General features: G+C 50.6%; 1 protein-coding gene across 1 annotated transcript in view; it reads left to right on the forward strand.

The window, feature by feature from the left end:
• The window catches only part of WNT4 (Wnt family member 4), a 54,515-nt gene extending 38,552 nt beyond the window's left edge, over window positions 1-15,963 (forward strand). The window contains exons 3-5 of the mRNA XM_020983027.2: window positions 10,413-10,544; window positions 10,730-10,872; window positions 11,521-15,963. Coding sequence (XP_020838686.1) covers window positions 10,413-10,544; window positions 10,730-10,872; window positions 11,521-11,988 — 743 coding nt within the window. The 3' untranslated portion in view covers window positions 11,989-15,963. The remainder of the gene's footprint in view (window positions 1-10,412; window positions 10,545-10,729; window positions 10,873-11,520) is intronic.
• The last annotated feature ends 659 nt before the right edge of the window (window positions 15,964-16,622 follow it).

Here is a 16,622-nt window from a genome sequence, read left to right on the forward strand (position 1 = left end):
CCTGCTCTGTAAAATGAGAGGGTTACATGAGGATCGGAGATTTCGAAGGGAAGTTGGAGATTAGCTCATTTGCGCTCCTCATTTTTTACAGATGAGTAAATGACTGGCCCAAAGTCACCCTGCCAGTCAGTGCTAGAGATCGGATTTGAATGTGGGTTCCTTGACGCTCTCAATTCCACCACAAGGTTCCCACCCCAGAGCTGCAACGCCAGGCCCTCGTTTTTCCCCAAGTGAGGCTTGGTGCTCACAAACCCCAATCTCTATTCCCCCCACCCCCATACTGTACTGACCTTCAGGGTTCCAGTCATTCTGGTTCAAAAGAACCTGAGTCATGAAATCTCCCTCCATCTCCCAGTAGAGCATCTGCCCCCGGAATTGAGGCATTCTCTCTGTCGGGGGCTTCCCTCCTAGCCTCCACTCATCCCCAGCACTCCAGTACACTCTGGATCACCTAGCCTACCACCACCCCCAACCAGGCTAAATGGTCCCTCATCCTCTTTGGATTTTACACCCTACAAATATCTCCAGATTACCTCAAGGTCCCCAAAACCCTTCCCACACCCACACCCACACCAAGCTATCTCCTAGCCAAGTCAAACAACTTTGTCTCCTCTGATCCCTCTCCTGAAAGCTAGTCCCATCCCCCCAACACATGTATACACACACACACACACACACACACACACACACACACACACACACACCCTAATTTCTTCTAAATCTTCTTACAAAAAGTCTATAATTTTGGTGCCCAGATTAAATGTTTATTATCAGATACCCAGTCCTCAGGTTCATGGGGGAGGGAAGGAAGGAGGGAAAAAGGAGGGGAAGATAGATACTCTGTCCTCCCAGTGACTCTGGTGGAAATTATCCATCACCGGCTCCCCCTTCATAATTCCTGAACTGGAATTCCACTGGCTAACCTCCACTTTCCTTCCCCACCCAGACCATCAGAACCAAAAGAGACCTTAAGACAGTGAATATCAGAGTTCAAAGGGTCCTTAGGGCAGGAGAATGTAAGATGGTGGAAGACACCTTAGGCCATAGGATGTCAAAGCTAAAAAGGACCCTTGATGATAAGATACCCGAAATAGAAGGAACCCTGGAGCATGGAATGCCTGAGTTTGAAGGGATGTTAAAACATGGAATGTCAGAGCTGGGAGGGACCTTAGAATATCTTCACAAGTGTTTAGGATACTCCCTGCCCTGAAGAAACTCACAATCTGCCCAATTCTCTGGGCCTCAATTTTCTCATAATGATATTTCTATCATTATGTCTGGCCTCAGGCAATTACTAGCTGTGTGACCTTGGGCAACTCACTTAACTGTTGTCTGCCTCAGTTTCCCCATCTGTAAAATGGGGATAATGATCATACCTACCTCCCAGGGTGGTTGTGAGGATCAAATGAGATATCTGTAAAGTGCTTAGCACACAGTGGGTGCTGTATAAATGCTTGTTATTATCATCGTCAACATTATTTAAGGTAGTGATGAAAGGAACACTTTGTAAGCTAACTATTCTACATTATGAAAAAAGAGAATGATGTTTATCAGGATGAGTGAAGGTGAGAAAGTGTAAGACATCACCCAGGACCGGAGAAGTGTCCGTTATGACTAGAGTACAGGGAAGTGTGGGAAATGGATTAGACCGTAGCTGGAATTCTACCATAGCATTAGTTTGGATACCATGCTAAGAAGTTCAGACCGCAGAAACCCAGCCTACTGGGAAGGTCTGACTTGATGTCTGGAGGACTGGTCTCTCTCAAATTCCGCCTCGTGAAATTTCAGGCCAGGACAGAAAAATAAAGCTTTTCAGAACCCACAGAGAACAAGTGGGACAGGCAACATGGAAACAGCACTGACCCTCAAGTCAGAGAACTTGGGTTCAAATCCCGCCTTTAACACTATCTACCTGTGTGAATCGCTCTGGGCCTCAGTTTCCTCATCTGTAAAATGGGGAGTTAGATTAGATGACCTTAGGCAGAGTGGCTGCCTGTGCTAAGTACATTTTTCAGGCACGTTCCAATCTCCACATCTCCTCTGTGCCATACTTTTACCGACCTGTCCTCTCCACCCCTCAAGCCCATCCCACTCTGGGCAGCAGGTGTACCCTAAAGTCCGGCTCCACTGGCCTCGTTGTTCTTTACATAGGCCTTTGGCCTGGCTGACCCCCACGCCTGGAATATTCCTTCTCACCTCCATCACTTAGAATACCTGGAGTCCTTCCAGGTTCATCTCAAGCTCCACCTCTCCCAGGAGGCCCTTCCCAGTCATCTGCCCAGCTGTTGCAGCCTTCCCCCCCCCCAACATCACCTTCCATCTACTCTGCATTGACTTTGTCTGTACCCCATGTTGTCTCCCAATTAGACTTGAGGGCAGGGACTATTTTTGCCTTCCTTTGGTTTTGGGGTTTTGTTTTGGTTTTTTTGAGGCAGTTAGGGTTAAGTGACTTGCCTAGGGTCACGCAGGTCTTTCTGATGCCAGGGTCAGTGCCACCTAGCTGCCCCCTTTGCCTTCCTTTGCCTTAGCACAGTGCCTGGCACATGGTGAACACTCTATAAATGTTGTCGGCTGATATAACAGTAGCCACGGGTTATGAGTGGGAGCAGCTTAGCGTTCCCTGAACGCATCTTCTGCCAAGTCCCTACCCAAAGGAGGCCGTGTAGATTAGTGGAGAAAGCCCTGAATTCGGACCCAGAGGCTCAATCTTTGGACTCAGATCCCTGGTCTTTTTACTTACCATTTATATGTAACCTTGGTCACTTCCCTTCCATAGGAAACAGTTTCTTCATGTATAAAATGTTGTAATTCCCCCAGCTGTAGTCACTATGATTCCATCCCTGCTGATAACGCCCTGGACAGGATCCTGCAAAGGTGACCTGCAGGCTTCACCCCAGTCCTCATGGGGTCAGTGAAGCCTGCATTCTGTCTTAGCTGGAAAGGGCAAAAGCCTTTATTAAGCACCTACTATGTGGCAGTAAGCACTTTTGACAGATATCCTCACAACCACCTTAGGAGGTAGGTGCTGTTATTATCTCTATTTTACAGCTGAGAAAACTGAGTCAAATAGGGTTAAGTGACTTGCCTAGGGTCACACAGCTAGCAAGTGTCTAGGTCACATTTGAACTCAGATCATCCTGACTCCAGGCCTGATGCTCTATTTACTGTACCACCTAGCTGCCTACTATACTGAGCGGTACAAAGACCATCAGATTTGGAATCACTGCCTTGGAATCATGGCTTTAGAACTTTAAGGAAGGAGAGGAGGGTAACCTAAGAGATCACCTTTGTCCAACCCTCCTTTTTACAGATGAAGAAGCTGAGGTCCAGAAAGGTTAATGTTAGACTTTGGAGAAAACCTAAGGACACAAAAATGTTAGAGATAGAAGGAGCCTCAGACTATGAAATAGCAGAACAGGAAGGGACTTTGGGAGCTGGGAGAGCCCCTAGGACACAAGATGTCAGAGCTGAGAGGGCCCTTAGAACATAGGATGTCAGAGCTGGGAGGGTCCCTAGAACACAGGATGTCAGAGCTGAGAGGGCCCTTAGAACATAGGATGTCAGAGCTGGGAGGGTCCCTAGAACACAGGATGTCAGAGCTGGGAGGGCCCTTAGAACACAGGATGTCAGAGCTGGGAGGGCCCTTAGAACACAGGATGTCAGAGCTGGGAGGGCCCTTAGAACACAGGATGTCAGAGCTGGGAGGGCCCTTAGAACACAAAATGTCAGAGGTCATAAATAATCTAGTCCAATCCCCTCATTTTACTAAGAAGGAAAGACACTAAGACCGGGGCGGGGGGAGGCGGTGCGGGGTGTCAGGGATCTGCCCAGATCACCCAGATCACTCAATGAGTACCAGAGCTTCCGCTGAACGGGTGCTGATCCCACGCCCACATTCCTCTCCCATGTGCTCCTTTCTCCTTGCCTTCCCATGAAGAAATAAACCAAAGGAAGTGGGTTTAAAGCAGAGTGTGAGAGATTGAGGATAGATACCAGGAAGTACTTCCTGACCTCAAGCTTAAGAAGCAGTGAAAGCTCCTACCCTAGAAATGTTTGTCCTGCCACGGTGCAGGCTTCTGGTCCCAGCATGTAAATGACAGCTCTAACTGCCGGGCCCTTACTTTGGGCACTGCCTTGTCCTTATTTATTTCTTCAATCAAAGCAAGGAGGCTGTGGCACCATAGTAACTGCTCATGGAGTTTGTTGTACGTGGGGGGGGGGGCTCACACTGTACTTGTGGATGTGCAGGCAGACAGGTAGGACAGTAGTGTTCCCCTGCCCCTGTAAGACACAGGAGCCGGAAGGAGGCAGCTGTTGTCCTGGAGGGCAGAGAGCTGAGTCTCTGTGGGCTGGCCAGCAGAAGAGGCAGCTCAGACAAGTCTCCAGTCCCCTCTCTCGCGTCTGACTCCGGCCCTGCCCTTCACGATGGGCAGCAGCCTAGGAGGGTGGTCAAGCCCAGGGAGGATGTTTCCTGGCAGCCCCCACCACCACCACTAAAACAGAAGACCCGGCAACTCAACCTCTGTTGGCCAGTAGGAATGGGTGCAGGGGTGAGGGAAGAAAGAGAGAAACAGCAAGAAAGAAACCAGATGGAAGGAGAGTGTGGGGAGCAGAGGGAAGGGGGACAGATTTCAGAGGTGCTGGGAGAAACTGGATTTGGAACCAGGCAGATTTTAGCCAGCTCAAAGCCTGGCCTGGTTACTTACTAGCTATGTGACTTTAGGAGAGTCACTTAAACATCTCTGAGGCTCATTGTCCTCCTCAGCAAAATGACTGGAATAAATGCTTTCTGAGCTTTGTAGTCTACCATCCTCTGACCTCTAAGCAGCGCAGGATTCCGCTGAGCCGGGCCTATGCCAGGTGGGGGCCTACCCGCCCTTCCTCATCACCTCCCTTTGCCTCCAAATCAACCCCATCTCCCAACTTCACTTTTCTTTCCCCATCTTCGGGGCACAAGATTTGTGCTGGTTCAGGCCTGGAAATGCCAGAAATACCAGAAACTGAAGTCGTCTCTTCTACGGCAGCCACAGCACAAACCAACCAACACGATCCTGCTATTAGCCTCCATTAACTTGGAGAGAATTCAGTCCCCACAATGGCTGAAGCCCGCAGGCTCCCAGCCCCCAAAGCAGCTCCCACTGCCAGTCCAGAGCCGGGGCTCCCCACCCCGTCCCAGGCCCTGACCCCCAGAGTGTCCAGGATAAGGGAAGGTAGAGAGGTTGTCCTGTGGGGTGGGGGGCAGGATCCTGGAGCCTGAGCTCCAAGGTGGGAAGCATCATGTCTCCAAGCAGGCTGGGCTGGAAGCTGCATCCTGCCCCCAGGGCCCTGACCCTCCCTCCCTCTGGCCAGCAGGCCAGCCTATCCACAAAGGAGGGCACAGAAGAGCCTACTGTTCCCTCCTGACCACGGCGACTACTCTCTGGGACAGCTGGGAAAGCAGGGCCGGGTGTCCCAGGAGATAATTGCCAACCACCAGGCCAATGGGCTGCCCCCAGCCGCTCCCACACACACAGACACCCCCAGTGAGAGACAGAAGGACAGTCACCACCACACAGAGCCCTACACACGGCCCAAGAAAAGGATAAGGTCACACAGCCATGCCAGAGCCGCACAGTGTGCATACACACATAGGTATATCAAGTGATTTCTATAACTTTAAAAGATTTACCATGTGCTTCCCTCAAAATAACTCTATGAGGTAGATGGTGCAAGTAGTATTGTCCTCTTTTTACAAGATAAAGAAACTAAGGCACAGAAGACTTGCCCAGCAAGGGAGTGGTAGGATTAAAATTTAGTTCTCTTAATGCCCGGCCTGGTGTTTGTTTGTTTGTTTTTCAGTACAGATATAATACACACATTCACTCAAGAAAGAAACCCTCCTGTCACTGATACCCACAGTAAGACAGTCCTCAGGGACGTGGTTCCTGGGAGGGCAGAGACACACCCAGTTACAGGTCCACTCAAGGTTAAGGGAAGTCACAGAACTTACAAACACATCCCCTTCATCATACAAACAGAAACCACATAGGCTCTAGCCCTCACTGAGCCCAGCTTGCAGCAATAGGCATTTTTTTGTTCTTCTGGTTTGAATATTCCTTGTCTTAACATCACTCCAGCTCAGATGGTCTATAAGTCATAAAGTCACAGAAATAAAACTAGCCTGTGGTAAGTAGCATGGGAGGGATAGGTTAGCCCAGCCACTGTGTCCTATTTCCCTTTTTCCTGGCCACCTATAATGGTTTCTAAAATCTCTTCCAACTCTGAAATTCTACAATTCTGGGTAAATCAGTTAATCTCTCTGTAGAATCTCTGTCCCTAAAATCTCCCCTTGCCTTATCGAGATATGGAGATGCTCTTGGGCTCTCAGCACCTATGGGGGTAAACTGTATCAGGTCGCATAAAGGCAGGAAGGCTTTGAGTCTGGACCAATGATGAAATAAGTGCCTGTCAGCCAAGGACCAACCTACCTAAGTGTTGTGAGCCAGGGAGTGGAGGGGGAGAGAAGGGTAAGTTCACAGAATCATGGAACTTTAGAGTTGGAAAGGACTTGAGTAATCATCTAATCCAACCCACACCTGGGGGGGAGGGATCCCTCTAATACATACCTAACCTGGCCCTTTACAACAAACTCAACAAATAATCATCTAAGTTTGCATGGTATAAATTTGGGATCATTCACCAACCTTGTCACCTTCTTCTAAATGCTCTCCAGTTTTTCAATGTCCTTTTTCTTCCTTTCCTTTTTAAAAATATTTATTTATTTATTTGTTTGTTTTTGGTAAAACTACTAACAATTTCTTTTTTGGCTAGGCAGTTAGGGTTAACTGACTTGTCCAGGGTCACACAGCTACTGTCGTGTGTCTTCGACGTCCTTTCTTCCTAAAATGTGGTGCTCACCTTTTCCCTTGGGTGCTGAAGTAAGGAGGTCTATGGATACAGAGAGTTGCACATGGTATCAGATGAGGTCATTGCGTCCACTGGTTTTCCTTAGCTTTTTCTTTGTTACAAAAGAAGGTTCATTTGTGGGGTGAAGATGAAGATAGATAAGGCTTGGATATAAAAGCAAAACTCAGCCGCAGGTAGGTGGTGAAGTGGATAGAGCACTGGCCCTGAAGTCAGGAGGACCTGAGTTCAAATCTGGCCTCAGACCAAACACTTCTCACTTACTAGCCGTGTGACCCTGGGCAAGTCACTTAACCCCAACTGCCTAAAAATTAAAAAAAAAAGAAAGAAAGAAAGAAAGAAAGAAAGAAAGAAAGAAAGAAAGAAAAAGAAAGAAAGAAAGAAAGAAAGAAAGAAAGAAAGAAAGAAAGAAAGAATAAGAAAAGCAAAGTCAATCATAAAACTTATTTTAAAATGTGGAACCCAGAGATAAACACAATACTCCAGAGGAACTCTGACCAGGCCAAGAGACAATGAGACTTGCTCCCTCCTTCTTCCTCAAAGTTATATCTCTCAAGGCAGCCCAGAACTGGATTAGCTTTCAGGGCTACCATATCACATTATCGGTTCACTTTGAAGGGGTCCACTAAAAGCCCCCAGATCTTTTTCAGACAAGTTTCTGTCTCATCATGGGCTCCCCCTATTGTGAAGCCTAATTTTTTTAAACCCTAGAGTAAGAAGTTATTTATCTTTTTTTTCTTATCACCTTAGGGTTCTAAACTTGATAAATTTCAGGGAGTCTAAGAACTTAGATGGGGAAAAAATGACATTTTTTATCTTAACTAACCTTTGGTTTCTTTTATAATCCTCAATCCTCTGTACTTGATTGTATGCATTTAAAAGGGCTTCACCCATAGGCTTCATCAGACTCCCCAGGATGCAGACAAGATTATAAAACAATATTAGCCTCACTTTAATGTTCTAGGTTAAGATATTTTTGGATCCTGACTCTCTCAGCCAGTGTGTTATCTCTCCCTCCCGGCTTTGAGTCACAGACAGGTTTGAAAAGGAGCCATCTATGCCTTTAGCTAGGTCATTGATAAAAATGTTAAAAACAACCAACCAGGGGCAGCTAAGTGTCACCGGCCCTGAAGTCAGGAGGACCTGAGTTCAAATCCTACCTCAAACCAACCATATGTCGCTTACTAGCTGTGTGACCCTGGGCAAGTCACTTAACCCCAATTGCCTTAAAAAAAATTAAAACAAACAAAAAGCACAAGGTGAAGCACAGATTCCTGGGGCACTCCACTGCAGACCTCCTTCCAGGCTGATTTCATGACATTAATTCTTTGGGTTTGGGAATCTCACCAATCTGGAATCCATCTGTGTTCTTCTCTAGCCCACATTTCTCCAGCTTCTCTAAGACAATAACAGTAGAGACTCAAGCAACCCACCATCTACACTAGACACCCCTCCACCTCGTCCCTGTCCTCTCACCCGCACCCCCCCCCAAGTACTTCCGGGCATCCCATTTTAGGGAGGGCACCAACAAGTGGAGGAGGATTCCAGAGGTGGGCAACCAGGATGGGGAAAGGTCCCTGAGACCGCACTGTGTGAGGACTGGTTAGGGGAACTGAGGGTGTTAACATGGAGAAAGCCTGGGGCGGGGGACGAGGGCCAAAGGCAAGGGCGGAAGATCCGAACTAGGCAACTAGCAGAAGGTTCAAAAACGCCAATTTTGGCTCAGTGTCAGGAAAAACTTTCTCACAAGGAGAGCCGTCCTGCAGTGAAGTGGGCTGCCTTGGGAGGCGGTCTGTTCCCTGTCACTGCAGGGCTTCTGGCCAAGGCGGAGCAACTACTTGACCGGTGTGTTGTGAAGGGCCTTGAATTGGACAAGATGGCCACTGGATCCTTTCCAACTCCGAAATTCTTAGATTCTGTCAAAGCAGCCTTTTTGTATCTCTTTCCATGGGCCCTGGGTCAAAAAAGCAAACACCTTTCTCCCCCAGGACACAGAAAGTCAGGAGATACCTAGGATGGGAGGAGGAGCTTGGGGACCTTTCAGGAGGCACACAATGGGGCAGACAGAACAATAGGAAGGCTTTTGGCCCCGGGTCCCTAAAGGAGGAACGAAGCAGGAGGGAATGGGGGAAGGAGAAGGAAAGGGAGGCCAGCCAGCCCCCAAGTGAGGAAGCAAGAGGCAAACTGCCTTCTACCTCGGCCCGTGACCAGGTCCACTCTCCTGAGGACTGACTCACGCACCTTCCTCCTTTGTCTTTCCCTCTCCATCACCAATCAGACTGGAGACACATTAATAGAAAGAGGGCTAAAGTTGAGTGGGAAGAGCCCTGGGTTAGAATCCTGGCCTTGGCCTTCTTTCACTGGCTGGTTGACTCTGGGCACATCTCTTCAACTAATGGAGCGTAGGTGTTCTAATCAGTAAAACAGATTACAATCCTGTCACTACCTGTCTGGTGGCTATTGTAGTCCAGTAGTGTCTGACTCTTCATGACCCCGTTTGGGGTTTTCTTGGCAGAGATACTGGAGCGGTTTGCCATTTTCTTTGCTAGCTCATTTAGCAGAGGAGGAAACTGAGGCAAACAGGATTAAGTGACTTGGCCAGGGTCACACAGCTAGTAAGTGTCTGAGGCTAGATTTGAACTCAGAAAGACACGTCTTCCCAGTTCTAAGCCCAGTGATCTATCCACCACCCCATCTGTCCGGTCTCGGGGATTGTAAATTTTCAAATGCTATGTAAATGTGAGCTACAAGTATTTTTTGTTATCAAAACAGGCCAACCTGATTCAGAGGATGCTAGAACTGACAGGGAAGTTGACTCTTTTTTCCAAGCCGCTCATTTTACAAAGGAGGAAATCGAGATGCAAGGGTCTTAGAGGAGACTTACCCAAGGTCATACAATGCTGTTGCAAGAACTCGTTTTCCAATGTGTTTGAATACTGATGGAGCATATATCATATAATGTGCTCCAAGAGAGGCAGTGTAGTATAAAGGTTAGGGCTACAGATCTAACCTTTGAATCCTGGTCCCAATACTTACTAACTGTAAGTTTGGACAAACTGTTTAATATCTCTCAACCCCTCTCATCTGTAACATGGGTATAATATTTGCACTGGTATTTTGAGGAAAGTGCTTTTACAGTTGAAAAGCACTATAGAAATATGAGTTATTATTATAGCAACCTCTTTCAGGGAGCCAAGTGTCTTATAACAAGGGACCCTCTGGAGACAGTGCCTTAACCCAAAGACGTAGCCCCATCAGAACTTTTAGGCATTGTAGGAAGCTGGTAGAAGGGGGATATTTTTAAGTAGGTGACTTTTGGGATCCCTCATGTCACTGTGTAGGTGACCACCAGTCCTTCCTACATATAGGTCCAGTCCTGTTTCCCTCCTGACCTTCCTTCCCTGGGTGATATCAGCATAGTGGACTCTGGGAGATCCTGAACAAAGTGGGAAGGTGGAATGCGTAGGGAGAAAGGGATGAATCCACCTTCCCCTTTTATGCCCTAACAGGGACCCGAGAAGCAGCCTTCGTCTACGCCATCTCCTCTGCAGGGGTAGCCTTTGCTGTTACTCGGGCCTGCAGCAGTGGGGAGCTGGATAAGTGTGGCTGTGACCGGACTGTGCATGGGGTCAGCCCGGAGGGTGAGTGCCAGGAGGCAGGGAGAAGGAAAACCTGGGTTTGGGGGGGGGGGGTAAGGGAGGGGTTCTATCACCCAGCAAACCACCAGGAGGGTCCTTCCTAGAATGGCCTTCTTGGGGAGGTGAGCACAAAGGACCCCCCCACACACAAGGCAAAGCCTCACCCTTGCCCACTCCCCCCACTTTAGGCTTCCAATGGTCAGGCTGTTCAGACAACATTGCCTATGGAGTGGCCTTCTCCCAGTCCTTTGTGGATGTCCGAGAGAGAAGCAAAGGGGCTTCCTCCAGCCGGGCTCTCATGAACTTGCACAACAACGAGGCTGGAAGAAAGGTAAGTGCTCCCCAGTCCCTGCCCCCTCCCCATGCTCTGAGGCTCCAGGTAGAGGAAGGATGCTCCTGTTCCTTTGGGGACCTGGACTGGTGCCATCCCTGACCTGTCGGAGTGGCCCATGATATCTGATTGTCCCTCCATTCTACTCTCCACATGCTCCCACCATATCCCTCATTCATCTTTGCCTGCCCCAACTTTCTTTTTCATCACCTTCCCAAGCCAGCTGTGCCAATCTGGGCCCCACATGTACCCCTCCCCTTCTTCCCTCGGACCCTCAGACATCCTCTCTAGCCCCACCCCTCAGATATCCCTGTCTACATTTCCTTCCACCACAGGCATCCCCCAAACCCTCAATCAGAAGACATTCCCCACCATGTCTTCCTCCCCAGACATATTCCCATTCCTCAAATACTACCCTCCAATACCTCTAGGCCTCAGTTTCTTTATCTGTAAAATAAGAAGGTTGGACCAGCTAAAAATGAGGGGCTTGCACCAAACAGCCCGCTCTAAATCCAATAATGAGAGACTTCTCTATTCTACTCTCACATCTGTGCGCCGCCTTGTCCTCCCTCCCCTCGGACACCTAACTCCCCCACCTCTCTCTCCCATCTTCACCTGGATGACCCACCCTTTCCTCTCCACCCCTAGGCCATCCTGAACCACATGCGGGTGGAATGCAAATGCCATGGCGTGTCGGGCTCCTGCGAGGTGAAGACCTGCTGGAAGGCCATGCCGCCCTTCCGCAAGGTAGGCCACGTCCTCAAGGAGAAGTTTGACGGGGCCACGGAGGTGGAGCAGCGGCGGGTGGGCTCCTCCAAGGCCCTCGTGCCCAGGAACTCCCAATTCAAGCCGCACACGGACGAGGACCTGGTGTACCTGGAGCCGAGCCCGGACTTCTGCGAGCATGACGCCCGCAGCGGCGTGCTGGGCACCTGGGGCCGCCAGTGCAACAAGACCTCCAAGGCCATTGACGGCTGCGAGCTGCTGTGCTGCGGCCGCGGCTTCCACACCTCCGAGGTCGAGGTGGTCGAGCGCTGCAGCTGCAAATTCCACTGGTGTTGCTTCGTCAAGTGTCGGCACTGCCACCGGCTGGTGGAGACGCACACGTGCCGGTGATGGGCTCCCCGGCCCCACCAGGGACGGAGACTTTGGAACAGAGAGATGCTGAATGGAGGGGGGAAATAATTTAAAGGCCACGACTCCCCCCTCAAAAAAAAGAAGCTGGTTGTACTTTTTTTTAATGTCTTCATAGTATTTATTACAGAGGTCAGAGGCCCAGGCCCCGGGGCATGCCCTGATCCCCACCTCTCACCAGCTGATCAGAAGGACACCAACCCCCCCATTAAGCCTCCTCAAGCTAGTGTTTTCTGTGCCTATTGCAGAGGCAGACTTTTCAGCCTTTCAGGGAGAAACACATACGAATAACCACGATGGCCAGGCACGTCCACACTCCCTGATGTGTCTGTGGGGAAGGGAAGCAAGGTGAAGGAAGGCCCCCTAACCCCTCGGGCTTCTTTGAGGGGCCACGAGCAGCAAGCTGCAAGCAGCTCAGAGACCACTCTCGGAAAGTGGTCGTGCTCATCCCTTCCTCCTGTCTCAGGAGCCTCTGGAGGGGCCACAGTGTCCCTGCTGGCGACAACGGCCCAGAGAGAGGAGCCTCCCGGCTGAACTGATGGAGCATCGCATAGCTGGTACCATCCCAAAATCACACTATGTCAGGGTTGGAAGACAGCCTGGGGATCAGTGAGTCTGATGGCCTCCTCTGACAGAGGAGGGAACTGAAATCCAGGAAATACCTTGTCTGAGACCATGCAGCAAGTGACTGAGCCAGGGCTAGAACCCAGGTCTCCTCATTTGAAGTCCAAGGATTTCACTGCCCCAACCCGTGTGGAACTACTGACCTAGTGGCCCAGATGAGAAGGGGTGTCCGCCCGGAAGACAGAGCTGGCAGCAGCCCCCGGCCCATCCTGCACCTTCTTCCCTCCAGACCTTCCCCGTAAGCAGAAGTTAAAAGAGGTGAGAGGGATCTCAGAATCCTGGTCCTATGCCTTCAGTTTAAAGAGGAGGAAACTGAAGCCTGGAAAGGTCAAGCTACTTTCCTAAGTTCATACAGGCAGTTATCATAACTCATATCTTGGAGAACTTGGATCGTTTCCAAGATGCTTTTCCAGTGGATGGGAAGCATAGAGAGTTCTCATTATCTCCACTCAAAAGACAAGGAAAGGGAGGCCCAGGAAGGGCCTCTTGCCAAAGGTCACACACTGAGTCAGTGTTAGGGACAGAACCAGGGACAGGTCTCCTGACGTCTAGACCTTCAGTCATTTCAGTCATGCCAGACTCTTCATGAGCCCACTGGGGTTTCCTTGGCTGAGATACTGGGGTGGTTTATCATTTCCTTCTCCAGTTCATTTTATAGATGAGGAAACTGAGGCAAACAGGCTTCAGTGACTTGCCCAGGGCCACCTGAGGCTGGATTTGAACTCAGGCCTTCCTGACTTCAGGCTCAGTACTCTATCCACTCTGCCACCTAGCTGCCCTGGTTTATAGTCTTAAACTTCCATTATACCCCAAGGCTTGGGCATGGATATTTTCATTCTTGGGCCAGCTCTAGGGAGCATAGGTCGTAGGGGGAGAGGAGAACAGGGAGCCAAAGAACACGCTGAAGACTGGAGCACCCTCCACCCCCAGGTTGAGGGAGAAAGGTTTGCATGAAAGATTGAAAGTTGTTCCCAAGGGATATATTTGCAGCCCGGCCACCAATGCCCGCAGCCTGCTTAGGAGACAGCAAGCCCCATTCTCTCTGCCTCCCCTATCTCTATGGGGGGTGGGAGGGCTGCATGTCTTTCAGGCCTCCAGAGAGGTGACCCTCTCTAGCAGGTCAGCATCTGTCCCTCTGCCAAGTGTCCTGTCTGGCCCCTCTCCCCCGCTCCATGTCCCTTTCTTGGGGTGGGGCAGGACAGCCACGAAAGGAGTGAGTCAGCAAAGACCATCCTTCACAGAGGACTGACTCCCTTCTAGGCAAAGGGAAAAAAGCCATGGGATTGGTACTAAATCCCATCTGAGCCAGGACTGAAGAGGCCCTGGGGCTAGGGAATATGGGGGGATGGTGAAGAGAGGAACATTTTACAGAGAACCAGGGCACATTTGAGATGTGACAACTCAGCCGGACTGTTATCTTTCCCTCAACATCCCCAGCCCTCAGGCCTCCACCTACAAAGAGCAGGGGGGTTCTCTGAAGAGCGTCCACTTGAAGGGGAACACCAACAACAGACCCCAGCCCATCCCCGTTGAAGGGGCTGCCTGTGATGAATGACACCCTGGGAACCGCACCTTAAAGAGAACAAACAAAAACCAAATCACTTTCCAACCTGGGTCCCTCTCTTCACCTCTTTTTCCAGGACCTAGGCCCCCCAGCTCAGCCCCACTCCTGGCCAAAGGGGACCTTAAATATGAATTGTCAGAGTCGGGAGAGGCCTCACAATGTAGAATGCCTGAGCAGGAAGGTCTTGTGCCCTCCGCATTTTACAGAGGAAGAAGCTGAGGCCCAGAGAGAAGTGACTTACCGGAGGTCACACAGCCTGGCCTTCTCAGTCCCAGGCAGGGCGCCTTCCACCGAAGCCTCTCATTCTAGTTCAGGGGCTCTGAATTGTGCGTTCTCAACCCCAGGCTGAGGCATGTAGGCAGAGTCTTCCCAGGGCCTTGCGGTTTCCCTCCCCACGATCCCCAGCTTGCTCAGGGAGGGTCAGCAACCTCAGGCCCTGGGCCAAGTTTTCTGCTCATTGTCCATCTAGGAAAGAAGCCAAAGCTGAAGGAGATGCTGCAGATAGACGCTCTTGGTGCATGGCCCTGGCTTGGCCGTGGATGAAAGATGGACTGCTTAAATGTCACTGCAACACCCCGACCCTCCTCGGCTCTGTCTGGCTCTGCTCAATTGTCTCCTTCAGCCCCAGAAGGGGATTGGGGGAAGGGAGGGAATTACTTATTTATGGAGCAGTCTGAGGCAGCCAGCAGTGAGCCCCTGTGGAAGGAGTGTTTGGGACCTCCCTTCCTTCAGACAAAGGGGTCTGTCCGATGGGCACCACACCCTCAACACCAACGAACTCACCGAGGTCTACTCCGTGGATCAAAGTCTCCCCTGCCACGGAGAGGCCATCTGGTCCCCATGATGCCCGGACTCCCCTCAGAGCTAGGCCGATCCCGAGGTGCCTACAACCCCATTCCCAGGCAACACGAGTACCTGGGGAGAGGACTGAAGTGGAACCCTAAATGTCTGCTTCCCACGGCCCATGGAGACCTCAGGAATGTGCCCAGTTTAGGGCAGATCTCACGTCCCTTCCCCACGCACAACCTCATTCCCCCCAGCACCATCCCACCAATCAATGATTCCCTTATGTACCAGCCCACTTCCGCTGGGTGTCCTAGCCCACCCTCTACTCTCCACAGAGTTCAGAGATGAGGCACCCACACTGTCTGAGGACCTGGGCTGGCCTCTGCCCTTCCTTGGATCCTGAAGAGACGGCAGCCGTGTCCAGTCCTGCCTGCCCATGCCTGGGAGCTTTTCTCCCAAAGTGTGGCCTGGGTGGGGCTAGTTCGTGCCCTGCAGTCCCAGACCAAGGTCATCACCCTCTCTCCCCAGCTCTGTTTCTGCAAACTGGTCCTCACAAATCAAGACACGGTCAGATTTTCCAACGACTTCTCAATGTCCGGTGGGTGCCCACTCCACCAATTTCCTGCACAGATGGGGACAAAGTGAAAGGGCCACGCCAGAGAACAGGACACATCTATTCTCTGGCCTCGGTCCATCCAAGTAACTCCTTGCTGTGTTCAAGGAATTGGCACAGTTTGTCTGACACCAACCCCTGCCCATGCCTTGTGGAAAGGGGAGGGAGGAAGAGAATGCTCCATTTCCTGGAAGAGGTACCATAAGATCTGGCTGCTGCTACCCTCCTCCTGCCATCCCCTCCTTCTAAGGATCCCAATGCCTTGTTTTTATACTTAATTGCCAGGCTAACCTGGCAATTTGGGGGCGGGGGGGGGACAGTCGGACTCACATTGTAGTGGTGTTCACTATAAAAATGGTTATTTCTTTAACTAGGATGTGTGGCTGTGACTTTGTCGGGGTCTGGGAATGTGGCAGAACAGAAAGCAGGCATCAGACCTGACCCTGAAGAATCCTGTCAGGTCTAGACCTGGGCTGTAGATCAGAAACCCGGGCCTGGGCTTGATCAGCAATGTTTAAAGAATCCACCTTGATATAGCCTGAGGGGCCCCTCCCCAACCAGCTTCATTCAGCTGCTGATGCCTGAACTTCTACCCTTAGAGAGTCATTCTTTGTACACAGAGCAGGGGGAAGGGGGGAAGAGCTGCTCATTTAGTGAAGAGAGGTAGTCCGTTTTGTAGAATGAAATTCTCTCCCCCGCCTCCAGAGTGGAGAGGCACCCATGGAGTGAGTGCCTGGCCCAAATCAGTGCTTAGGGCTTGATTCATGTGACATTTAAGAGCAAAGGGCTTGGAATCACCAGACTTGGATTCGAATTCCACACAGGAGGCAAGGTGATGCAGTGGGGAGAGCATCACTTACCCTAAGTGATATCTGAACAGAGAGCTTAGCCCCATGTCAGGCACATAGTAGGTGCTTTAAAAATGCTTCTTGACTCTAGAGGCAGTGTCTCCTTTGAGGCAGGAATGATGGTAGCCCCTTACCACTCGAGGGGCTTCACATGCAGGGCCCCTGAGAGGAAGGCAGAGCA

Source organism: Phascolarctos cinereus, unplaced genomic scaffold (genome assembly GCF_003287225.1).
Source record: "Phascolarctos cinereus isolate Bilbo 61053 unplaced genomic scaffold, phaCin_HiC Scaffold_726;HRSCAF=1367, whole genome shotgun sequence".
Taxonomy (NCBI): domain Eukaryota; kingdom Metazoa; phylum Chordata; class Mammalia; order Diprotodontia; family Phascolarctidae; genus Phascolarctos; species Phascolarctos cinereus.